General features: G+C 41.4%; 1 protein-coding gene across 2 annotated transcripts; it reads left to right on the top strand.

Annotated features, from left to right (window-relative positions):
- Window positions 1-3,137: 3,137 nt before the first annotated feature.
- Window positions 3,138-24,434, top strand: Havcr2 (hepatitis A virus cellular receptor 2). Of its 2 annotated transcripts, none has more exons than XM_005376222.2 (7): window positions 3,138-3,378; window positions 4,871-5,209; window positions 6,046-6,129; window positions 10,060-10,100; window positions 11,923-12,049; window positions 19,173-19,209; window positions 19,337-19,537. In XM_005376222.2, exons 1-7 carry the CDS (start codon window positions 3,321-3,323, stop codon window positions 19,446-19,448), a joined length of 798 nt encoding a protein of 265 aa, XP_005376279.1. In that variant the 5' UTR covers window positions 3,138-3,320; the 3' UTR covers window positions 19,449-19,537. The 2 variants fall into 2 exon arrangements, with proteins under 2 accessions (XP_005376279.1, XP_005376278.1); XM_005376221.2 differs by lacking the exon at window positions 19,337-19,537 and adding an exon at window positions 22,198-24,434 and having other exon boundaries at window positions 3,149-3,378.
- Window positions 24,435-26,615: the final 2,181 nt, after the last annotated feature.

Here is a 26,615-nt window from a genome sequence, read left to right as displayed (position 1 = left end):
TTGGGTGTGGTGGCACACACCTCTCATCTCAGCATGTGGGAGGCTGAGGCAGGAGGATCACTGCAAATTCAAGGCCAGCATGGGCTACAAAGTGAGTTCAAGGCCAGCCTGAACTGTGTAGCGAAACTCTATCTCAAAAAGACAAAAAAAAGGGTCATCATTATTAATTTTGTTTCTTTTAGGTGATAGTGGTGTAGCAAAATCTCCATTATTTTATTTATTTTTTTGTATTATGGTTAGTGTTATTTACTTTTTTATTTTAAAGAGAAAAAGAACAAAAACAAAAACAAAAATGAAACAACACAAAACTATAAAAACACTACAGAATTTCAAAACAAGATGGTAGGAAATTAACAACTGTTGTTATATTACTTATTGTTATCTTCAAAGCAGTTGCTCAGAGTATCAGATATAGATATGCAAGATCCATTGTTTTAAAAGAAGATGAACAGTAAAGTCTGTACAGGTGGAATAACATGTTTATGATTTATTTCATGTCTATGATTTGTTTTAAAATACTTTAGCAACCAAAATAGCAAAAGGAAAATGCAAGAAGCAAAAAGTGTATGTGATGTACTATTTTGTCTAAGTAAGCAGATCAAGATATATTTTGTTTTCTTGTGTTTCTAGTGGGTAAACACAGAGACTTATGAAAGTAGAAAGTATGAGTAGGAGGAATGGGACAGACATGAAGGGTGGTAACAGGCTCTTTAGTATAAGCTTTTCATGCTGCTTTGTCCTCTCAGCCCTCTGAACATACAACCTGCTATGGCTTGAAAAGGTTCATCCTTCAGTGGTTCATGTAGTAGAAGCTCTTCCCCAGTGTGATAAAGCAGAGACAGCGGACACCTTTAAGAGGTGAGTACTAGAAGAAGTTGAGTAGGTCCTAGGGGACATTACCCTTAAAGGGGATTAAGACAGTTCTCAGGGAGCCCTGAGTTCATGGTTGAGAGTGTAGTCAAAAGAGAACCAACCAGTTTCCTCCTCCAGCTTTGGCTTCCTGTGTCACTGTGTCATCTCTCCCCCTTCACACTCCCACCATGGTGGTGCTGTCCTCTGTGAGATCTTCCCCAGAGCCAAGCCAGTGCCCTTAGACCTCCAACAGTATGAGCTAGACAAACCTCTTTTTACCATAAGTTATCTAGTCTCAGGTGTTTCATTATAATAACAAAGAGAACTAAATATTACTTAGCTGTTAAAAAATAAGCAAGAGACAACTTAGATAAGTGCAGTGCTAGCAGGGCCTCACTGCTACAAAGAAGGTGTATTTTAGACAATACACATGTGTGTGGTTGAAAGGACATACTTATAACTCAAGGACATACTTATGATGAATGTATAATGTTTATTTTTGTTTCCTTTTTTTTTTTTTCTGTTTTTTTTTCTCTGGTACCGGGAACCGAACTCATGACCTTGCGCTTGCCAGGCAGGCGCTTTTTGCCGCTGAGCTAAATCCCCAGCCCCCGTTTATTTTTGTTTCTATTCTATGGAAAGTATAAAGCATTGCAACAATGGGCTTTAATGTCTTTTTTTGGTACCTGTGCTATTGACTGCTAAATGCAATAGTAGGGTCATGATGCTGAATACATGTGCCATAAAAGAAAAACTAGAACTTCAAAAATCTGTGCTCATTGTTACCAAGCTTGCCTCACATGTGCAAGGCTCTGGATTTAATCCCTAATACTGCAAAAATAAGTAAATCTGAAAAGGTAAACATGATTTAAAAATTTCACTAACAGTAAATTAATACACTGTGAATATTTCGTAAAGCTTGTCTCAGCAACAATTCTAGAGTTAGGCAGAAAATAGTAATGAGAAAGAAAACAAAACACAAAAACTGTAGGTTAATGCTTTTAAGAGACTTGCCTAAGGTCATGTGCAGAGTAAATATAACCACTAATCCATCTTTCATCCACTCCACCTTACACTTGAATATGAGCATTTACTAGTTGTTACTAGCTCTATGGCCAGATGTATTGAGGACAAATATTAGATTCATGCAACATAGTTTGCAGTGGGAAAATGTCTGGAGTTTAGTAGACTTGTATTCTTATTCTAAATTACCAATCATATACCTTTGGACAAATCCATCTTCCTGAGTTTCATTTTCCTTGTCTGTAAAATAAGAAAATTAACCATGATCTTTTGAGTAACTGCTGATCTATGATGCTGTGGAAGTACATATGTTGAAGAAACTGGATATTTATTTACCTTAAGCACATTTAATGATATAAAGTTGACAAGGAAACTCAAGAATTCAAGACATAGAGGGAGCCTTTTATTTTTTCTTTCCAAAAACCACTTAGTTGGTCAGCTGAGCTCACTTCCCTTTTGCAAAGAAGCTTTGGTTTTTAAAGTATTTAGATAACAGTTGCTCTCCCAGGACTGAGAGTATTTGCGTCTGACATGTTACCTCCATAATGAATGGTGTGGCTAGAACTCCATACTTCATGGCAATTCTTGCCTAAATCTCCCTCAGGTAAGGAGACAGGAGACATCTTGTATATGAAACAGAATACTGAGTATGGAGTTACAGCCAATATAGGAGAAAAGAGGCCTTTCAGTAAGGGACACACCTTTCCTAAACGGAAGAGTTTGAAAGTGTGAAGGTCAAAGTCAGAATGTTAGAGCATGGAGCTGTGCATATATTAACTAACACAATTTCCCCATTTTGTAGATTCTGCAAATGAGAAAACTCAGATCTGGCAAGATTATAGGACACAGCCCAATGTGGGCTAGAGCAAAGATAAGAACTCGGGTTGTGACTGGAGTGGAAATGGTCCATAAATGTGAGGATAAAGACCATACCATTCACTGTTCTATTCTCCAGTAAGTGGTCTAGTGCCAGCCACAAAGCAGAGACCTCGTGAATATTGGGCAGGACAGACTTGACTAAATGGATGCCTGTATGATGCATTTGAATTTTATATTCTCTTACAAACAGCCAGACATGCATGTGGTCCACTTAAGTCCTGTCTTATCTGCAATTTTAGAGGGGTCTCTCTCTTTGCCATGACTAACACTTTTCTTCCGCAGCAGTTAGTATTGCTTCCTCTTTGTCTGTGTAACAGCGTTAACATCAGAATGGTCACAGGATATGTGTGGTGACAAAGACTGGGGCTTCCTTGTCAGTGTAGACTTAACAGTATTAATAGAGAAATTGCTGGTGGTCAGACAGTGTGCTGCGTGGGCTGGTGCTCAGTGGGAGTGGCTACCACTCATATGATTGTGGTGAAGCGATTAGTTGGAACTCTCCAGCTCAGCTCGAGAGTTACACTGTGCTTGCGCAGTCGTCCTTGGAGTCTTCCTCCGAAGAACCCATGTTTTCACGTCTTTCTTTTGAGTGTGTCCTGCTGCTGTTGCTACTTCTGCTTACAAGTAAGTGTGGGTGGGCATGGACGTTTACAGCTGGAGAATGGTGGGGTACAGAGCACAAGAGAGCAACGCAGAGATGGTCACGTCTGTGCTTGCAGTAGCGCAGGTTGGGAAGCAGCCGAAATGTCCCCCACTAGGAAGTAGGTAAATAAATGTGGCAAATCCAAGATACAAACAGGGAGCTTGGCTGAGCGTGCTGATGCAGAATGCCTGTAAGTTATAAGGCTATGGAAAAGCATCAGGGAACAGAACAATGTGTACATCGGACCTCTCTGTGTGTGTGTGCATTGTAAGGGAGAAGGAATATGCAGACATTTCCTAACATGCAGATTCTAGGAAGGGGAGCTGGGAAATGGGAAGATTTGGAGAGGAAGTCAGACTTTTTATACACCTTCTTTACTGTTTGTTTCACCAGGTAGGTCTGTGTGTATTTGTATGTGCTCTAAAGAAATTAATTTGAGGGGCTGGGGATTTAGCTCAGCCGCACAACGCCTGCCTGGCAAGCGTGAGGTCCTGAGTTTGATTCCTGGTACCGGAAAAAAGCCAAAAAATAGAGAAAGAAAGAAAGAAAGAAATTTGAAACTTCAAAACAACTTGTGAGTGGTTTCAGATACACAAACTTCTTATTTGGCCAAGGATTTTCAGGCTTTTCTTTACTTTTTCCCTCTTATGCATTCTTTTCTTCTCTCTGTCTCTGTCTTTGTCTGTCTCTGTCTGTCTGTCTGTCTCTGTCTCTGTGTGTGTGTCTCTGTCCTTTGTTGAGGTTCTGGGAATTGAACACAGGGCCTTCTCAGTGAGTCTTTATTTTGAAAATGAATCTTCCTAAATCACTAAATTGCTGAGTGTGGTGGCACATGCCTATAATTCCACCACTCAGGAAGGCTGAGGCAAGAGGATACCATGAATTCAAGACCAGCCTGAGCTATATAACAAGATCTTGTCTCAAAACTAACCAACCACCCAACCAACCATACACACATGAAAAAACCCCAAAACACTAAGTTGCTAGTTGCCCAGGCTGGGCTCAAATTTGCAGTTCTTTTATCTCAGGATTCTGGGGTTCTGGGAATACAGGGATGTGCCACCATGCCCAGCTTCCTGGTGCTTCAGAGAGAGGGACATTTACATTAGAATAGCCCTCCTCTGATGATGGATGTAAAATGTTTTTGGTTGACAATCACCTTTTCTTATTGGCAGTTCCTGTCAGCTGTGTCCTCTGATGTTTATAGAACTACTCCACACCTTTCTCCTAGGACAACGGTTTTCAGAGTGAGGGGCCAGGACCTTTAACCCTGGGAACTGTTAGAAATACAAGGTTTATGGCTGCACCCCAGACTGATAGTGCCTATGCCTCTTACATCTGAAAGTCATTGACATGATCACTCATCCTTCAGACAGGACACCAGCAGTGATTTCGTCCTTATTCTGTAAAGCATTCCTTACAGTCGTCCTGATATGTGCTCACTTTGTGGTCTTTCTCTCTTTCCCTCTCCAGGGTCTTCGGAAGAGGCGCACGTAGTGGAGTTGGGCCAGGATGCCCAGCTGCCCTGCACATACCGCCTGCCCACCCCGGGGCATCTTGTGCCTGTGTGCTGGGGCAAGGGAGCCTGTCCTGTGTTAGACTGTTGGAACGTGGTGCTCAGAACTGATGAAAGGGATGTGACATTTAGGATATCCAGTAGATACATGCTGCAGAGAGACTTCTCCAAAGGAGATGTGTCCCTGACTATAGTGAATGTGACTCTTGATGACAGTGGAACCTACTGCTGCCGGGTCCAGTACCCAGGCCCAATGAATGATGGCAAATTCAACAAAGAGTTGGTTATCATACCATGTGGGTAGACCTTCCAGTGCCTTCTTTGTGCATAAGATTCACCTGTTGATTATATGAAACACCCTGATCTTTTTCACCTCTGCCCTCCCTAATTACAGTCCTGGGGTGGGCCCGAAAGCCGTATCCATGATGCCTAGTGAGGTGTAATACCCTCCATACATTTTGAAACTTGACGGGATCAACAGAATAGGAAGAAAGGCCTAGACTGGTGGCTTTTAGGATCACCTGGAGAGGTTTTTTTTTTTTTTTTTTCTTAACGACTACATATGCTTAGTCACCACTCACAAATCAGCATCTCTGGAGATGAAGCTGAGCATTCGCATTTTACAAAATTTAACCCAGGCACAGCCGGGCCTATGACTCACTGGCTGGTGCATGTGTATTGGGAGAGTGCGTGTTCTTGAATATTTTAAAGTTACAGAGCATGTACGTTGTTGCCAGTTGAGGCCAAATTCAAAGCCAACTCTGCCTCTTACCAATTGTGTGATCATGGGCAAGTTATTTAAACTCTGTGACCTCCAGCACCTTAAAATATGATAGTACCAACCACAGGACACTGGAAGGGCTTCATGAGATAATATTTAATGCAAACCTTTTGGTATAGCCACGTGAATGGCTGTCAGTTCTGTTATTAATTAGGTTGTAAAAATGATGACTGCATCTGTAGTGTTTAGTAGATCTTCAGTGAAGGTGCCATGCAGGAAGGTTTAGAAGCTGAGGATGTGTTTCTCTTCATTTATTGTGTTTCATAATTTTCCCACTGCCCCTTTGATTCCCTGAAGCAAACTCCTTGTTCTCAAGGGAGCCTCATCCTTAATGTTGGTTTCTGACATTAGTGAAGGTCACTCCTGCTCCGACTGCACAGAGAGACTGGACTGCTGCCCTTCCGAGGATGCTTACGACTGAAGGAAATGGCTCAGGTAAGTCATAGAGCATAGGAGGAAGCCTTTGGCTGGTGTCTGTATTCAGAGGGTTTAGAAGATGAAAAAAGGTGATAGAATAGTTTAAGAGTAGAGGAATGAACTGCCACTGTGTATCTAAAATGGGCTTCAAGGTGAGGGAGGGTGGAGACGCAGCTGTGCTGAAAGAAAAGGCAACCTGGGTTAGAATTCCAGATTAGCCACAAACTAGCCATGAGACCTGGGTCTTTCTCTTCTCTGGATCTCAGCTCCCTCTACTGTCTAAGGAATAGGGTTAGAGACTTTTGAATTTCATAACCCAGTAACATTTTCCATCTTCCACAGAAAGAATTTTGGTGAGCTATGCATTTTGCCAAAGAAAACATAAAAAATGTTTAATGCTGCCATCATTGTATGTAAAAAGACAGTATATTAGACTTTATTTTACTTAAATTTTGACCTTTAAGTGTTTCATAAGAAATTATTCTTTTATGTTACTAAAATATTAAGTTAATTTGATCTAGTGGGACAGCTCGTCACATTGTTCTCATTATTCTGATGAACTCTTCCACTGGTGATGCTTTTTTAAGAACTTGCCCAAGTCCATGTTCAGGGACTAATGGGTTGGCTTAGGAGGTTATAAGGTTCCTTTTTAGCTGAAATAATGCCCACCAGCTTTCTCAGATTCCAGCCTCTGAAGGAAAGCTAAATTCTTCATGTAATTCATGGAGTACTTTCCCAGTGTGCCCCAGAAGAGAAGATAGGATGCAAAGAGTCATATTAACCCAGGAAGTTAATCTTCCATTATTTCTGGTCAGAATCCTAGTATTTCACTGAAATTCTACAGAGCTCTTCTTTCTCTAAAATGAGATAAAATAGGTAATTCCTGCCACACAAAGTCATCAATCTTGTAAATCAAACCTTATCAGATTCCAATAGGAAAGTATAACTAAAACACGCAGCCCGGTGTCTGATCATAGCATGCACTCACTATAGCTTAGCTGTTGTCATGGATTTTGTAAGTTCAGAAAGCACAATCAGATCATGGTCATGTACTTCAGTGACAGCTACAAAGGTGAGAAAAGTAATTCTCTCTAGCTTTGGGAACTCAGTAAAGTTGCTCCACCTTCCGGGACCTCAGGTCTTTATCTGCACAGTGAGGGCAGTTCCAGTGCCTATTTTATAAAGTTGTGAAAATGAAATATAACCATGTATAGGAAGTGTCAGCATGGCACTTGGTCCATATATGTCACTCAGATATTAGTTGCTAATATTACAGTTGTGAACTTCACTTCTCTAAAGTTTTGATTCTCTAGTGATGGTAGCTACCATTTCTCATGTGATTAGTGAGGAAATGAAGCATGGTGGGAACAGATGATCGCCCACAGGTAGGTTCATCTGGCCATACCGGATGTTATAGTGCACCACTGTTTTATAGTAAAGAACTTAGCAGCATAGACTCGGGTGGGGTCGGGGCACATCTCGTCCCTGTGCTCCAGTGCCCTTCACAGCAGCACCCCTGAGTCAGCATTGACAGTGTGTCACACAGGCAGGCAGACAGCGGGTGGGGAGTTCACTTCCCCACAGGGCAGTGCGTTCCTTTGTTCTTGCCTGAATCATGAACAGAAGTCGCCTTCCCTTTCATTTTTGATTATTAGTTACTTCCTCCTAGAGCAAGAAAATGGGACCATCTCTTACATCAGAGGACACTGGTATATTACCTAGGTAGAATCTCTGAGCCTTTCAAGAGTCTATCTGAGAAAATAGCTCAATAAACAAACAAACAAAAGGTAATGGCTTCAAATAGATATTTATTTCAAACTTGAAAATGAAACATGTTTAATGGATGGCTTATCTGTAACATATAACATTATGTTAACCATCGGTGAGTCAACTCTTATGCAGCTGTGCACACCTTCTGTTTAATGGGAATGCACTTGCATTTAGTATGTTTGATGTAAGATGGAATAGAGCGTTAAAAAGTGATTTCCAAGGACCGTGGATTTCCTTAACCCACACTGAATATAGAACAAATCATTATCTCTTCTTCCTGAAGGAGGTGGGACCTAACTTGAATATAACTTTCTCAATTTTGTGAAAGCTTTGTGATCATGGTTAAAGTACCTCTCTGAGACTTCATTTCTTCATGTAAAAGAATGGGAGAAATAAGGGTATGTACCTATTGTCATGAGCATTAAATGCAGTCATGGATAACAGCACTAAGCATGCTGTCTCCTGCATCATAGTTGCATCTAAGATGCACTTACATACTTTTAAGATGCTCTCATCCACCCCACTGCCACCTCCACCCCACCATGTCAGGTTTTCTGGTGTTTTCTGCAACTTCATCTAGCTGTCCTATTGTCTTGGCGGATGGCAAAATCTGTGTGAAGAAAGCTATGATGATGCAACAGTGCTCTTTTACTGATCATTTTCAAACAGTCAGTTGCACACCTGTACTCCTAGCACTCTGGAAGGCTGAACAGAAGGATCCTAAGTTTGAACCCAGCCTGAGCAATTGAGCAAGACCATGTCGCAAATGAATGAATGAATGAATGGTCTGGGGATATATTCAGGGCAAAAAACCCTGAGTTCAACTCTTAGCACACACATAAACAAAGAAAAAGAAAAAGAAACAAAAGTCAGTCTTACCATTTAGTCCAACAGTAATAATAACTATACGGAAGCAGAGAATGAATTTTCATTTGAAAACCTGTGTGTGGTTAAGATTCATGTTTACTTAGTAGTTCCACCACTGTGGTTTTTATACTCAAATTCCCTTTTATGTACCAAGAGCAAAGCTAAGTGAAACATAATTTCTTTTACTTTTTTCTTAAATAATTTTAGGCTGAGCCTATGATTTTATAATATTTATACCATAGTCTATTAAACTATAATCTGGTAAACTTTTTATACACTTTAAAAGGTTTAGACTTTAAGGCTTTGACAAGGTGACCATGACATTTCATAGTGTGTGACTCAGCCATGAAGATGAGTAGGTCGGCTTGGTCTTCCCAAAGGTAGCAGTCTATGGGAGTGGTTTTCAGAATGCAGTGTATCTCAGAGTCCTGAGATTGGGGCCTGTGGGCATCTTGCTCGCTGTCCGGTACCTGGTGCAGAGCAGTACCTACTCATTCACTAAACAAGCAGGTGAAGCAGTAGACAAATGCACACTGGGAAAGCTGCTGAGTGGCAGCTAAGCACTGTGCCCCTCCTCACAGTGGTGGCAGTGCCAAAGGGAAGAGTGCTCAGGCTGTGTTGGTCAGAATGTGTGTGCAAAGCCATGTGCCTGTTAGTTGGGGGCCATTTCTATCACTCAGTAAACTGTGTGACCTTGGGTAAGTCACACCCTGAATTTTGAGTTTCATCACCTGTCTAGAGGACTACCAGTCCCACTTTAAGACAGCTCTATTGAATGATAAATGAGATATTTCATTCATGAAAAGAACTTGGTAAAGTGCCTGGTGCCTGATAAACTGTAGCTATGATATCATTTTTCTATGAAGGCAATCGAATACCCTGTCTTCCTCCTACTGAGTAAATACTAAACTCTTTCAGGAAAATTAATTGCTGTTGTCTTTCAAAGTCTGATTAGAATATAAGGGCTGAGTTAATCATTTTACTGGATTATAATAGAACTCTTCAGGACCCCAAGGACAATACAAACTTCTCACTGACAAAAGTCTCTGTTTCATAAAATATAGGTAGTATGACTCATTATCTAGGAGAAAAATGTAGTCATCTTGAAGTTGATTGTTAAGCATTCAGTGAATTTTATCGATCTCTCAATTATTGTTAGGAGTATGGAGAATTAGTTTTAAATGGCATTATAGATACCTTTCAGTCTTTACTTGAACTCAGATTTTTAAAATAATTCTTAACCATTTCCTATTTTCCCTTTGTGTGTATATGTGTGTGTTTGTGTGTGTTTGTGTGTTTGTCTTGTGTCAGAGACACAGACCCTGGGGATTCACCACAGGAAAAATCAAACAGTAAGTATTTTTGTGCTTAACATCATGCTCAACTCAAAGCAAAGAAAGCTTGGCATTAAATTTCCTTCATGCCCACCCTTTCCTTGGAGAAAAAACCCTAACCTCCCTTGCCTTCAGATCCATAGCTGTAACATGCTGATGATGGTTCTACCACGTAGACAAGTGGCAGCATGGGATGAAGGTGTGAGCGCAGAGTGCCTGGCACATGCTGGGAAACCAAAAAGAAGCATCAGCCTCTTGTTCCTCGTCTCAAATCTCACAGCTGAATGCAACTGAGCACCAGTCAGGGACTCCTTCTCCTTCTTAGAGTAGGGGTTTCCCCTCTTGCTTCCATTGCATTCCTAATGAGAACAGTTGTTTGTTTGTATAAGTTTACTTACATATGACAAGACATCAAGAGGGATGTTCAAAGCCAAGATGTATACCTTTAACTGTGAAGTAATAGTTCATTTTACCACAAACTTAGTGTCCCACATTTGCTGAGAGCAAAAGAAAACCCACGAAGTTGCAGCAATGACTAAACTTCCTTGAGGTCCTCTGTAGGAGTCTACACACACTCGTCCACGTCTCCTACTTTTGTATTCACAGCGGGTGCTCAGCCTCTTGCTTGTGTGCCGCCCTCGCTGTGACGGAGCACGCCTGTTAAGTTACCTCTGCGTACCACTGTGCCTCATACCCAGTGTCTTGCGTGTGGCTCCTGCTGCTGCAGGAGTGATGTGGACTCAGTGAAAGTGCAATGAGTATGAAATAAATGGAAAATTTAACTTTCTTCTTTGTTTTGAAAGTGTTTACTGTTCTTGTTTTTTAAGGGACTGAAATTCTGAAAAGCTTTGTGATGTAACTCTCAGTTATCAAAAATCATATTAATTAGAGAAATGACAATAATTGGCACCACTGAGTGGGCAGAAAACATGTATCACACTAAGTGCTAAGAATTTTATCTCTTTGTGACATTATTTCCCAATAACTCTACTGCATCCCTGAGCTCAAGCCTTGAAGGGGGATTTGAACTCAGGATTGTCTGGCTGCAGAACTCTGGCTCTTAAATCACTTTTCATAGAAAGGCAGTGATTAAGAGGCAGGGCTTTGCAGCCAAACAGGCCTGCTGCCTATCAACTGATGAATGGGTAAAGAAAATGTGTTTTATATATGAACTACTGCTCAGCCATAAATAAGAATACAGTTGAGTCATTTGTAGGAAAATGGATAGATCATGAGACTGTAATACTAAATAAGTCAAATGGAAGGCTAAATATTGCATGATTGCTCTGAGTCCCAAAGTACAAATAATTTATTTATTTTTTTTTTTTGGTTTTTCTCCTGTACCGGGAACCGAACTCAGGACCTTGCGCTTGCCAGGCAGGCGCTTTTGCCGCTGAGCTAAATCCCCAGCCCCTCAAATAATTTAAAGAGTGAACTTACAGAGAGATGTTAGGAAAGAATAAAACAGGGGTTCATGGCAAGACCTCAAATGTAAACCACTCTGAAATGCCCTGAGGAATAGAGGGATATTAAATGAACAGGACTTCACTCTCCATTCTAAGAAGGGGATATGGGGAGGAGTCCCTTTACAAAGAGCTTTCTCTGTACCCACAGCACAGAAGGAGAGATTCTATGTCTTTGTTAACTCCCAAGGTGGAGCTGACCCATTTCTATGGTGGTTTGAGTTTAGTCTAGAAGGGTACAGATTGAGGGCTTCAGGGCCATGCAGTGCTGTGATACTGTGAAGTGGATGGTCCAGTTTACATGGTATAAGACTGGCTGAGGGCACTACTGGTTTTCCTGGACACTCACAGCTTGAATTCAATTTGTGTTTCCACAGCAAACGTTCATACTGGCTAAGGAATTCCAAGCTTCTGGAGCAACCACCAGAATAGATGTCTACATTGGAGCAGGAGTCTCTGCTGGTGTCACTCTTGTGTTTATTTTTGGTGCTTTAATTCTCATGTGTAAGTCATTGTACATTGCTTCTCTCTCTCTTTCTCTGGAACTGTTACAATAGGAACCAGTGCAATCCTAGATAGAAATTTCACTTTATAATCATACCTTAAGCTAATTAACTGAATACCCATTTGTGCCTCTACACCCTCACACCAATAATACCTAATAATCAGTGATTCCCTCCGTCAGACAGGCGCTGTGCTAAATGTTTTGCATACATTTTATTATCATCACCATGATAAAGGACAGGTACTATTATTATCCCCATATTATGAGAGGAAATTAAAGCTCAGAGAGAGCCAGACACTTTTCTAAGGCTTCAGAATCAACAAATGGCAAAGCTGGCATTGAAATCCCAGCATACAGATTCCAGTAGCGGTTCTCCATATAGTTGGTTAAGAAAACTCATCTTTTAAATTTATGAATATGCCTAGGTTTAATAGGAAACACATTCCACAAAAACTACCCACTTCCGTAATAATGAATTGTGACCAAGGCCACAGAATTTGTTCCCTGTATCAAAACACTTGGTATACACAGTTTTTACTGTTACTTTTAAAATAAAAACATTTAAAGTATAATTAATAATTGATTATTTAAAGTGTAATTGACATACACTGTACAGCATGTTTAAAGTGTATTCACATATAGGGGCTGGGGACTTAGCTCAGCGGCAAAAGCGCTTGCCCAGCAAGCACAAGGTCGTGAGTTCGGTTCCTGGTACCGGAGAAAAACCAAAAAAAAAAAAAAAGTGTATTCACATTTGATGATCATACCAGGAAGCCATAGTGGCACTCAAGACCCAAGCATTCCCATCTCCCTAGACCTCTCACATCCTTTTATAATTGTGATTTATGCTTTCAACTCTCAGAGAAGAGGTCAAGGCTTTATACTTCACAGTTTAATACATTATAACATTTTTTTTTTATACATGGACTTTCTTAAGTCATAGACTCTGTGTAGTATAGCCAGGCATCCCAGCTTTACCAGGACTGAAGGGGATTCCTAAGACGTGGGACTTCCAGTGGCAAAACTGGGACAGTCTGAGAGCACTCGGGGTAGGTGGCTCACCTTTCCTGTTGCCTGAAGTTGCCAAGTACTTTCAGCAGATTAAATCCTCATAGTGAACCTATGTGACACATGGGATATCATTCTAATGGAGAATCAGGATACTGGAAGCTTAACTACCTTGCCCACATTGGCACACTTAATTGATGGATATAGCAGTTGAAAGAAGGGCTACTCTCCTCCTCCTCATTATCTTTTCTGCCGTTATTGGTAAGTGCCTTGTTCAGAGAAATAAACGACCCCATCCATACTTACCTGCGCTTACCCAGAGGTAGAAGTAAAGTTTGGGAACTGATCACATGAAAGTAAGATATATTTTTGAGATTAAAAAGTTAGGGTCTGTTAGAGCTTGTGGAACAGGTAATTGGGAATGGGAAAAAGCTGACGTTTTGCTCATGTACCTGTACATGAACCCTCTGGACCCATGGCTTTCAAGGATTTCCAAGGATTTCCATGGATTTATACAACCTCAGATCAAAAATAGTTGCAGATGAAACTATACTTTTTTCCTTATTACTTCCTAACTACAATATAACAATTATTTATATATAGCATTTACATTGTATTCGGTATTATAAGTAATTTAGAGGTGATTTAAAGTGCCCGGATGCATGCATTTAGGTTATACGCAAATGGCATTTTTTAGAAGGAACTTGGGCACGCTAGGTATCTTGGAGGGGTTCTGGATACAAAGGGTCAACTGTAGTGTGTCATTCCCAATGGCTAATTAGAAGAGCAAATCGGAAAGTCCTGTTTCATTTGTCACTTTTCCCTGGAAGTTACTGGAGAAAACCTCACAAGCAAGGTGGTAGGTTTTTAAGCCATAATCTCACAGCCACAAACTGGCTTAATGATGGCCAACAATTCCTTCTTATAGTCACTCCCCGAGATGACGTTCCATACCTCATTGCTACGCAAAATCTCCTCACCCCTCTTCCAACTGATGACATAGCAAAAACCTTTTGACTTTGGCAAGGGTTCATCCCCCCTTTAATCCTTTTCATCTGAATCATCTATCTCTTCTTTGGTATTTTTGCTATTTTTATTAATCCACAGATTCCTGTCCAGCGGCTCCCATGTCTCACTCTCCTTGCCAGCTGCAGTTCTCAAAGTGAGAACTGCTCATTCTGCTCATTCCCTCTGTACTTTGGCCCTCCAGCCTCTTGCTTCTGTTCTTGAAACACCAGAACCATTTGAATAGTTTTGGTTGAGCTCACCTCTGCCCTGCATTTTGCTAACTCTCTCTGATACTATCTTCAGTGCAGCTGATCTCTCCATTTTGAAGTGTTCTCCCACTTTGAGAGCCCTTACTCCCCGATCCAAGCAAGTCTTCTTTCTTTTGGCTTCTGAAACACTGTTGTCCTACTTGACTGGCAAATCCTTTTCAGCTCCTTAGCTGTTGCCTCCTCTGCCTGAGCTTTAGATGTTGAGATTCCTTAGCACTGGGCCTTTTCCTGTCTTTTAACCCTCTAAATTATGACATACACTTTCATGGACTTCTATGTCATTTCTCTTTCTCCAACATTTTATGTACTGGTGCTGTTTGTCCAACTTCCCAAATGATAGCTGTGCTTTGATGTCTAACACGTTTAACATGCCCAGCCCGAAGCTCCCAGTGCTATATTCCACCTTCCTACAGTCCAACCTCTCCCTCTGCAGTCCTCTCCTTCATAATTTCACCGCTGTCTACCTGATCCCTTAAGCAAGAAATGCAGAAGTCATCCTTGAATTTTCTCTTTCCTTCCTCTTAGTTCACGTTCTGACTTCAATTCCTGTAATCTTTCTCTAAAATATATCTCAAATCTGGCCAGGCATGCTGAGGCATGCCTGTAGCCCCAGCTTTCAGAAGGCTGAGACAGAAGGATCACTGTGAGTTTGAGGCCAGCCTGGGCTACATAGTTAAGTCAAAGCCAACCTGAACTACATAGTGAGACCATGTCTCAAAACAAATAAAATAAAATATATCTGGAATTCCTTCATTATTCTGCATCTTTCTCCAAGGCACTGTCATCTTTATTTACCTCCTTGTTTCTGTGTTTCTGTTTCTAATCTGTTCTCCATTCAGCAGCCAAAGTGAAAGTAAAACTTCAATGCGATCATATTTCTGTCCTTCAATTTCTTTTAGGTTTAGAGTAAAATGCAAACTCTTAATTATGCCTGGGAAGGTCCTATAAGACAGTGATCCTCAATCTTTTGGGCATAAGGGACCACCAGTTTCATGGAGGACAATTTTTCCATGGTCAAGGGACCTCAAGGTTGCTTTGGGGATGATTGAAGAATTTATTGAGTTCTTTTTTTCTATTATCATTATTATCTTATAATACTTAGGAGGTAATTATACAGCACACTCTGATGCACAACCACTGGGAGCCCTAAGCTTGATTTTCTGCACCTAGATAGTCGCAGGAGGAGGAAATGGGAACTGTGACACCTGTGTGTCATTTATGTCCAGTCTGCTCCACAATCTCATTTTGGTTGCTGTCACTACAGAAAACCCTGCTTCACACAGATAGGATGGGGACTGGGGATTTAGCTCAGTGGCACAGCACCTGCCTAGCAAGTGCAAGGTCATGAGTTTGATTCCTGGTACTGAAAAAAAAATGGGAAAAAAATTTCAAGCACACAGATACGACGTTAGAAATGGGAGCAGGCTTTTCAGTGCTTTCATGGCAATCTCAGGAGATTCCAATTTCAATTTAATCTCAAATGTATAGAGATTTGAAGTTGTTTTAAACACAGTTTTTTTTTTTGTTTGTTTGTTTTGTTTTTTTTTTTTGAGACAGAGTTTTTGCTTATGTAGTAGGCCTGCCTTGAACTCAGTTCTGTAGCCCAGGCTGGCCTTGAACTTGTGGTGATTCTCCTGCCTCAACTTCCCCACTGCTGGGATTGTAGATGTGGGCCACCATGCCCAGCTCAGATATGCTCTTAAGGGCACTGTCATTTGCAATTTCAAGGAATTGAACCTCTTCTAGCATAGACAAAATCAACTTACCTAATGGGTCCCAGATACATTATTTCTCAATCTGGGGGTATTTTGTCTTTGGGAAATAATGCAGCACTGGCAGAAAGAAGACTCCAACTCAGTCTTTTTCAAAATACCTGTTCATGTTTGAAAAGTGTCAAAAATTCCAACATTCACACATTGCCCCTAGAGTTCCAGGTTAGCTTTGAATGCATCCACTTTCCCTGCTGACTTTAACACAGTTCTTGTCCTACCCTGAAGTGACAGATTGGGTTTATTGAGCAAGTTGAATATATCTCATAAGTAAGCAATTTTTGTGACCCATTCTGTGTCACTCAAATGTGCTGCCAATGACATTGACTTTTAAAAGACATCCCTGGAGTAACTTTTATAATTCAAAACTCTGGCCAGTGAGCCACATTTAGAAAGCCATCTTAGTCCTGTGTATAACAGGAAGTGTGTGTGCTCTACATCTACGTCCTCACACAGTTGCTCAAGCTGATGAGTTAAGGGCATGTACTTCAGTGTGCTTGATCGTTCTAATTGTATCTTGAGAAATGGTGTTAAGTTTATGTAACATTTCATCACTAGCGGGCATTTCTCTATGGATGATATAGTGCAGACTAACACAGAAGTGCTCTCTTTGACCCAAGTAGTGAAACTAGACATCCGTCAGCTCATGACAGCTGTTTGTACATATGGACACAAAGCGACCAATTAGGTTTTCCTGACATGTAATGATTCAAAGACTTGAGTAGTTCTATAAGCTGTAGGGCTGGCTGGCAACCAAAGTGCATATAACATTGCTTCATGCACTTCTGCCTGAGAAAGAGATCACACAAAAACGAGCATTGCTGCCCTGTTGTCAGCCTCAATAAACTCTTCAATATCAATTCCAGACCACAGTGACTCATTCCTTCTCTTCAGCGGTGCCTCAAATCCTGAGCTATTTCATTAATTCATCTAATTGCGGTGTTGATCAAAACAGGATCATGGGTCACCTTTTGAAGTGAAGCTCCTCCTGAAGTTTCCTGAAAAATGTCCTGAACAGCAGGCAGATCAGCTCTTCTCCAGCAGTAAAAGGCTTAGTCTTAGCGATGTGGTTGTCCGTTAAGAATGATTCTGTCAGTGCAGATTTATTTGGTGAACAGGTGACCTCCAATAATCACTTCTGTTGTTTCTGCTTCTGTTTTTATTTCTTTTGAAAAACTCCAAGGGCATGCCTTCTAAATCAGGGTCCTTGGCATCCATGTGGCACAGCAGTTTTGAAGGTTTCATGGCTTTGTTGGGTACCTGGTCACCATAAATTATACAAAACAGGCTGGGATAATGTGAATTTCATATTGTAATGAACTCATAATTGGAGTAGAATTCTTGGCCTTTTCTTTAAATTCAATTTTATTTTTTAGCAGTTTTAGTGTCTTCTCTTGTTGTATCACTGGGTGTTTTCCTCTTTTCAAAGAACGCCTTTAGTCGTGTTAGTTTTTTAATCTTTTTGACTAGGGTTAGCTTGTGAGCTGACTAAAATGGTGATCCGAGGCAAGTGTGCAGTGTGGAAAAAGGTATCAAAGAAGCAGTGCATAGAATAATGGGTAGGCATGTGCAGACTAAAATAAACGTCTGACTCTGACTTAAAGCCTCCCACCAGACAGTTTGTTACTTGCCATTCACCGATAGAATTTTAATTTAAATCTGTAAGCAACTGATTTACTATGGCCTCTTTGCACTCAAACGTGTCTACTGATATTAATCTGTATTTACAGCTGCTTCCCAATGCTATCGTCACTGCCTCCGCTCCACCTCAGACCATCAGGCATTAGATCTCATAAGGAGCTGCAACCAGATCCCTCACATGTGCAGTTCTCACTAGGGTTTGCGGTATGAGAATCTAATACCATTCCTGATCTGACGAGAGGCAGGGCTCAGTGGTAATTCAGGTGCTGGGAGAGCTGTAGCTATACATGAAGCTTCATTTGCCTGCCTGCCTCTCGGCCCTTGCTGTGTGGCCTCGCTCCTAACAGGCCATGGCTGGTACTTGTCCATGGTCTAGATCTGTGGTGGTGAACCTGTGGCATGCATGCCAAGTGAGCTGTTTGTCATCATTACAAGCTCTATAGGATTTGCTAACCCCACCTAGGGGCTGGGGACTCCTGATATAGGACGTAGCCCCAGCTTATCTCTTAGACTGGAGCCACTCTCTTATTCTAGCTTTTGTTGTTGTTTGTTTAAGGTGATCATCAGGCTCTTTGGTAAGGATTCTCTCTTCTTCGCCTGTTGCCCTGGCTCTTGACACAGCTGACTTATTCTCAGCCCTCAGAACCCAGCTTACAGATCATCTCTGAGTGATGCCCTGACCACCTTCTGTGTTGTCGGCTTCACTGTGATATTGGTTTCTTTCATAACACATCACAACTTGAAATCACTTCTTGTTTACTTACCTATTCTGCTTACCAACTAACTTACTTTTGCTCTCTCTCCCTTTCTTTTTTCTTTTCTTTCTCCTAGCACTGGAGACTTCTTCTATTTTAAGGTAAGTCTTGTTAAACTGCCCATATTGGTCTCAAACTCTCCATCCTCTTAGCCTCTCCAGTGCTTGGATTACAAGGAGGAACCACCTTGCCCAGCACCTTTTTCCTTTCTTTTTTAAAAAAATCTTCCTCACTCAAATGTAAGCTTCATGAAGTTAGGTCTTACAGTTCACCTTTATGTCCCCAGGCAAAACTGTCAGATACAGGGAGTGTGCACCACCATATTTGTTACATTAGAACAATGCGTCTTTATTCCTCTTTAGCACAGTGCATATAATAAACTAAGATGCACAATTAGAAAGTGCCCAAGCCTTGGAAAGTGGGCATTTACTTCCCTGAAAAACAGCATTAATATAGTGATAAAATGTATTTCTCATTAATAGGGATATAAATTCTATAATTTAAAAACTAAGGAAGCAACATGTTGAACTTTCATTTCAGAATTAGCCAGATCACCATATTTTCCTTAAAAAAAGACAAAACCCCCAAACCCTCTTGTTTACAGTGAGCCTGCTTTATCTTTCATTTATTTGTAAAAGGACTTTAATTAACCTCTCTTCTCCTTTTACCTAGGGCACTCTCACAGGAAAAATAACTTACAGAATGCAAGGTGAGAAGGATGGGATCGGGGAGAACGGTATCTCGGAGGCCCCTGTTCTAATCAGGCTTTGATGTTCTCTCTGAGAAGCTCTGACCTGGACTTTGGGACTTAAACTCGTACTTCTTTTGTGCCCTAGGCCAATGAGCAAACCTGCGACATGTGTGCCACATGGGCTGTTTGTATCATTGAGAACTCTGAAAGTTTCGCCATCCCTGCACCTGGGCCTTAGTCACTTGCATCCTTGCTGAGACACAATACCCTGCATCTGGAACTTAAAGGGGGGAGATCTGACTTGTGTTTTCAGTTTTCAAGAGTGGTCTCCTAGCCGGGCGTGGTAGCACATGCCTGTAATTCCAGCACTTGGGAGGCTGAGGCAGGAGGGTCATTTAGAGTTCGAGGCCAGCCTGGGCTACAAAGTGAGCTCAAGGCCGGCCTGAACAGCATAGCGAGACCCTGTCTCAAAAAGACCAAATAAAAAAAATAAGAGTGGTCGCCTGGCTCCAAGGTAGGAAGGGCGTGGTAAAAGGCCCTGGGGTGCGGGGAAGCTGCCCACCTCACACACCAGGAAACAGAGTGAATGGAGGAGCTGGGGAAGGAGATGCACCTGCCCAGGCAACCCTGGGAAGCCCTTTTCTGAGTTCTACAACAAATTCAACCCTGGCTCCCGCATGATCCTTCTAGAAGCCCCACCTCTAACACATGAGCTCTTGGGGAGGGGAATGTTCTATATCTAGACCATAACAGCCTAATTCTGAAATGAAAATTCAACATGTTGCTTCCTTAGTTTTTAAATTATAGAATTTATATCCCTATTAATGAGAAATACATCTTATCATTATATTAATGCTGTTTTTCAGGGAAGTAACTGCCCACTTTCCAGGGTTTGGGCTGGCCACTGAGGTTACCAAAGTGAACAAAAACCCAGAATCTGTTCTCAGAGTTTTAATGGCCAAATTCAATCAATTTCCTCCCTGATTGAATATTAGAATAATCAGAGCACTTATGTGCAGTGTGCAGGATCAATCCCAGAACAACTGAATCAGAATCTCTGGGTTGAGACCAGAGCAAACAGTTTATTAAAAGCTCTCCTGGTGATGTGTGTGTGTGTGTGTGTGTGTGTGTGTGTGTGTGTGTGTGTGCAGCTGGGGATTGAACCTGGGGCTTCACATGTGCTAAGCAAGTGCTTGGCCACTGAGCTACATCTCCAACGTTTTGATTTTGTTTTGAGACAGAGTCTTGTTAAGTTGCCCAGGGAAGCTTTGAACTTGTGATCCTCAGCTTCCTGAGTAGGTAGGCATGTACCACAGAGCCTGACCTTCGAGGTGATTGTAATGTGGAATCAGGGCTGAGAAGTACAGATCTATGATAGGTCCTGGTCCTAATCTCCATGTCTCGCTCTATATGTACATTCATTTGCACCAAGCACAGCTTAGAGAATCACTACATTTTAAATTTTTCTGACTTTTGATATATGAGAATGCAATATACTTTGGAAAAAATACTATTCAATCTTATATGAACCATTTTAGACTAAGTAAAATATGGTATATTAGCTGGGTGTGGTGACACATGCCTGTGGTCCCAGCACTCTGGAGACCGAGGCAGCACCATTGCCAAACATTCGAGGTCAGCTTGGGCTACATAGTAAGTTTTAAGTCTAGCCTGGACTAGTGAGACCCTGTCTCAAAAACAAAACAAAACAAAAAATGGTATGTTACAGACACAAAATAATGTGCAGTAAAAAAGTGAAGCCAAAATGTTGAATTATAGTGTCAATATTCTTCATTAGAGTAAAAACATGGAAGTATGATAATATTGATAGCTAACACTGATGGATATCCATTAATCCATCATTTGTAGAATTATGTAGTTTATAGCTATCTCTACCTCTAAATTGTAAACTCCTATGCAATTAGGATCTTGTTTGCTTGACTGACGACAGTATCCGCAGCCCAGTCCCCATTAATTATATATATATATATATACATTATATATAGATATAGAGAGAGACAGAGACAGAGATAGACAGAGAGACAGAGAGAGAAAGACAAAGAGAGAGATCTGAGTTCCCTGGGCCTTATACCTGTTAGGCAAGCACTCTACCAGAGCTACAACCCCAAGCCTATTCAGTTTTTTTTTTTTTTTTTTTTTTGGTTTTGAGACAGGATCTCATTAAATTGCTTAGGCTGGGCCCCAACTTCTGATCTTACTGACTCAGCCTCCCAAGTAACAGCAATTACCCACATGTGCCGCCTACCTGGGAGAAACCAATATTAGTAAATGAATGAGTATTTCTCACAGTAGCTCTATGAGATAGGGCTTTCATTATTCCCATTTTATAGATGAGGATGCTGAGACACCAAATTTACTAATATGCAGTATTGGTGAGATTTTTGTGTTCCATTTACTGCTGTACCTCTAGGTATATAGAATAGTGTGTAACACATGGAAAATTTCTTAAAGGACAATAAAAAATAACTCAATATACCCAAGCCATAGAATACTGTAAGACAATATTCAAACTCAATTCTGATTAGATCTATAACATTCTTTTCGTTTTTGTTTTTTGTGAAATTGTGTAAGGCCATGGAAGAATTGCAGTAACAGTAACAGAACAATAACAGTGCAAGGACCAATAGACCCTTCACCTAAACTCATGTGGAAGCGGCACATCGGCTTTCTCTGTTTCTCTGTATGGACCGTGATTTTTTCTGAACCACTTGTAAGGAAGTCACAGGCATCTTGACACTTCACCTAGACTCTTCAGCCTGTGATTTCTGAGAAAAAAATGCAGTATTTATACCTAAGAAAATGAAGATAAGTTCCAATTTTCTTAGGGATTATCTTAGGGATTTCCTTCAGTCGGTGTCCCACCAAGGATCGGGCACTGCCTTTGTCTGCTGCCTCTTCAGAAAAAAACCTGCTCACTTAGCCCTGTCCCACAGGTGTGATATTTGAGAATGCTTCAATCAACTGCAGCACTTTTTTTTTTCACAGCCTCATCACTCTGGCCAACCTTCCTCCCTTGGGATTCGCAAATGCAGTAGCAGAAGGGATTCGCTCAGAGAACATCTACACCATCGAGGAGAACGTCTACGTCACCGAGGAGAACGTCTATGTCACTGAGGAGAACGTCTACACCATGGAAGAGAACATCTATGAAGTGGAGGATCCAAATGACCACTACTGCTCTGTCAGCAGGGGGCAGCGAGCCTGATTACCTCTGGCTTCTTACCTTTTCATGCTGTTGATGTCAGCTCCTTCATTCACCTTGGTATTGTCCTTCTCAAAATAGCTAAGTGACTGGTTTTGCAGGTTCTACCCACAGCCTCCTGAAAGAGTTCCAATTTCGGAAGATAATGAGCTCCCATGGGGATTCAACTGTGACCTATCCTGAACATAGGTGCATCATTACCTCCATTTTCTAGCCACCGTGGCTACCCAGCGCAGAGCCTGCTACCTATGGGCTTTAGACCTCAAAAGTAATTTTATACAGATTAAGAAGCTTTTGTTTTGTTAGGGTGTGAACCTAAGGTCCTGCTCTTAAAAACATTTCTAAAAATTTTATTTTGAGACAGATTGTTGATAAATCACCAAATTGCCCAGGCTGGCTCAGTCCTTCTGCCTCAGTCTCCCAGAGTGCTGGTATCAAAGGCATATGCCATGTGCCTGACTAGGAATTCTTGATACGAGGTCTCTGGAGCTCCAGGAAAGTCAGGCATGTGATGTATCTATGCAGCTCCTGAAAATAAGGAAAATTATACGCTGAGATACACGCATGGCTTTCTTTTGGAATAAAATTCCTAAAGGGACCACTGAGTTTCATTAGGTCTGTGATCCTTCAAGGGTTCAGCAGGACTCCATGATCTTAAAACTTCCCTCTGAGTCTCAGAGCTCGTGCTTATTTGAATGCTGGGTCTCGTAGAGTGAGCACCTCTGTGCAGCTCTCCTGCCTCCATGAAGAAGCCACTCAGAAGATGTGTGGACAGAGCTCCATGGACAGAGCTCCTGGGGACATGAATCACCTTTTGTGTTTGTGGCCAAATTGTGCTTGTGTCCTCATGGGGAGCTAGCTCCTCTTCCCTCCCCTCCCACTTCTTCTGTTCTCTACTCTTTTCTTCCTCTTTTTCTTTGTTTTCTTTCCTTTTGTGGCAAAACTGTGTTTTTCACAAAAGAACCTCCAGTGTCTGGGTGCACATTTCTCCTGGTGGGAAGAGGGCAGAGGCGCCCAGGACTCTATACTGTCAGCTTCAGTTCCCTTGGTGGAAGACAGTGGTCCCTCCGTGTAAATCTCAGGATGATGGGTCTGGGTCTGTGTGCTTTTTGCTGACTCTCCAGCACTCGCCTGGTTCTCTTGCATAACAGAGACTGACTGACTGTCTTCAGAATGAAGACTTAAATAAGCAGGTTAGCTTTCCCAAAAGATGTTTCCATTGAAGAGCTCAGAAAGAGCCTGACTCTTCACTAGTGCCCACATCTGCTCGCCTCCCTCTTGAGGTCCCCGGCAGGCTAGCACTCTTTTGCCTGTTTCTTTTCCTCTGGGGAGACCTCCTTAACTCATGAAGAATAATCAACACTGTGGCCCCAGCACTGCCTGAACACTGCACCTCTCCAGCTGATGGCTCCATTGCTCCTGTAGTGCTTGCAGGAGACGCTGGTCCTCTGGGATGAGATGGCCTGTATGTTTCCAGTCTTCCTGGCTGACTAGGTATGAATTTTGCTGTGTGGGCTGCATCTAGGTGTTAGGGGAGGGCACTGGCTTTCTCAAGGAAGACAGTTGACGGAGATCATTTTATAAAGTCTCCTGCAGGCAGTAGTTCTCACCCAGGCTGAAAAATCAGTCACAACCTTTTTAATGTCATCGAATTCTATTGGGAAGGGTCTTCAGAACATGTTTGGGTGAGATCAATGGTTTGCCTCAAAAGTGATCCTAATCTTACAACAGTCTTTAAACGAGGATGTATATGCAAAGATGATCCCTGCAATGGACCTTGTAAGAGACTATTTTACATTAATAGGGGGATACTGGTACGGTTCAAAAAAGCTAGGTGATGCTGGGCATGGTGTCTCGAACCTGTAATCCCAGCACTTGGGAGGCCGAGGCAGGAGGATTGCTACAAGTTTGAGGCTATCCTGCACTACAGAGCTAGCCTGAACGACTGTCCTTGGCAAGACCCTGTCCCAAAAAGTTCAAAAAAAGTTGTTGAATAAAAAGAATGAGGTGGTTTTATTTACTTTGTTTGTTAATTTGCTAATTTGTAAAAAATACTGTTAAGTGGTTCCTACATTCTCAGCACGTGACTTTCCATGCAAAATGTAGTTCATGTCCATTCATCCATTAGTGAAGATTCATTAATCATTTCTTTATGCTGAACACTGGAATCTATCAGTGAATGAAATAATTAAAAATCCCTGCTCTCATGCATTGTATACTACTTGTCAGAGGAAAGTGCTATATTAAATCAAAAGAAAAAAAGTTACAGAATTGTATACATAATCAGAGAAGGATTTCTGTTTTAAAAAATATGGAATGGATGGGCATGGTAATGCATGCCTGTAGTCCCAGGACTCAGGAGGCTAAGGCAAAAGGATCACTACAAGTTTCAAGCTCGCCTGGGCTACAGAGAGAGTTCAGTGCCAGGCTGAACTACACAGCATGACTCTGTTTCAAAAACACAAAGCAGAACCAAACCAAAAAGACTCCAAAATAATACGGCTCCACCATGGGGACAAAAGTTTGAGGCACACCTTCACTTTTGTCCTTTAACATGCTTCTGCTAGAGTTTGAATTATTTTTTCCATTTTACTTTGCAATAAAAATTTTAAATTTAAGCATGATAGCAGTGTTTCCCTATCTCTTCTCCACCCCATAGAGAAAAATGAAGACTTAGATAGGTTATGGTCAAAGCCAAGGTCATTGATAGATTGTAGCATTATGTCAAGACTGGAACCTGGTTTCCATGATAGGATTCACTCTACATTACACGGTTGGAATGGAGAAGGTAGCATAGAATGGGCTACAGGTAGCCTACAAACTTGGAAGTAGTAATTTAAAGAATTAAAAATACTCAGCATGGTGGTGAATACCTGTAATCTTATCACTCAGGAAGCTGAGGCAGGAGGGTTGCTGTGTTTGAGGCCAGCCTGGGGTATGGAGCTGGGAAGGTTTGAATCTGGCGTAAATCCCAATGTAATTTTCTAAAAACATTCACTTTTAACTTTTAAGAACCAAAGCCGGACATGGTGGTACACGCCTCTAATTCCAGCACTTGGGAGACTGTGGCAGGAAGATTGCCATGAGTTCAAGGCCAGCTTGGGCTCAGTCGTGGATTCAATGCCAGCCTGAACTGCATAGTGAGACCTTGACTTAAAATAATAATAATAACAATAATTGTAATCAATTTTAACTGTGTTCAAAACCATGAGCTCAATAACACTATATTCTTTATCAATTAACCAGTCTGCGTGAATATAGAAGTATTAGATAAGCTGGGAATTTTCTATTGTATTATATTAGTTTTTGGATTATGTCTGTAAGAAAAAAATATAACTTTGTTGTTAGTTCTGTTTGTTTTATATAGAATGCTATATTTTGAAGCTTTTTAAAACTTTAAGAAGTTTTAGGTAACTGTCTAGATTTTTTAAAAGAGCATTTATTTTGTAAGGAGCTAAATGTTATTTCTGATTGTATAAACTATGTCACTGACATATTTGTCATTTAAACTGTGCCTGAACATAAATATTGTTTAAGAAAATGTAACAAAATGGCCTCCTAGCCATTATAACTCAGCCTCTTAGTTGCCCAGGTAATAGTTCCTGTTACAGTTCCTGTTACTGCTGTCTTCTAGAAATGATTGGTCACTGTGATGCATAGCTGGTCACTATGAAGAATATTGTAAAAACCAAAGACAGCCAAGGACTCTGCTTCTTGCTTGCAACCCCATAAAAACCATCCTCCCTCAGACTTCAGGGCCTGATATTTTGCGAATGATTCCAATCAGTGCCTCTTGACATGAAATAAATCTGCCTCCAAATCTTGAGTATTGTTACAGTGTTTCTGCTTGCCATTGCTTCTGGTGCATTAGCCAGGAAGACTGATGGTGTTGACCTCTTTGGTCTCTCATCATGGCCCTTGTGCATGGAGCAAGGACCTCTCCAGGTCCCAAGGAAAAGGTACAGCCTTGAGATTTCTTGAGTCTTCTTAGGTTTGGAGGAGGATTCCAGGCTTCCTGCTCATGGGGTTCCCATTCAGACCCCAAAGGGAAAAGGACACATTCTGTCTGTCTGACTGCCTGCTTGATTCTGGTAAGATCTCTGCAGGCACTCCAATTAGTCTGTTAGTCCTGCTCAGCTTGAGCAGAAGGGGAGTCTGATCAACTCTCATTAGCCAGGACCACCCTCGAGGCAAGGAGGTT

The sequence above is a fragment of the Chinchilla lanigera genome, unplaced genomic scaffold (genome assembly GCF_000276665.1).
Source record: "Chinchilla lanigera isolate Chin_1 unplaced genomic scaffold, ChiLan1.0 scaffold00007, whole genome shotgun sequence".
In the NCBI taxonomy this organism is placed as follows: domain Eukaryota; kingdom Metazoa; phylum Chordata; class Mammalia; order Rodentia; family Chinchillidae; genus Chinchilla; species Chinchilla lanigera.
This window is presented reverse-complemented; position numbering and strand designations above follow the sequence as displayed.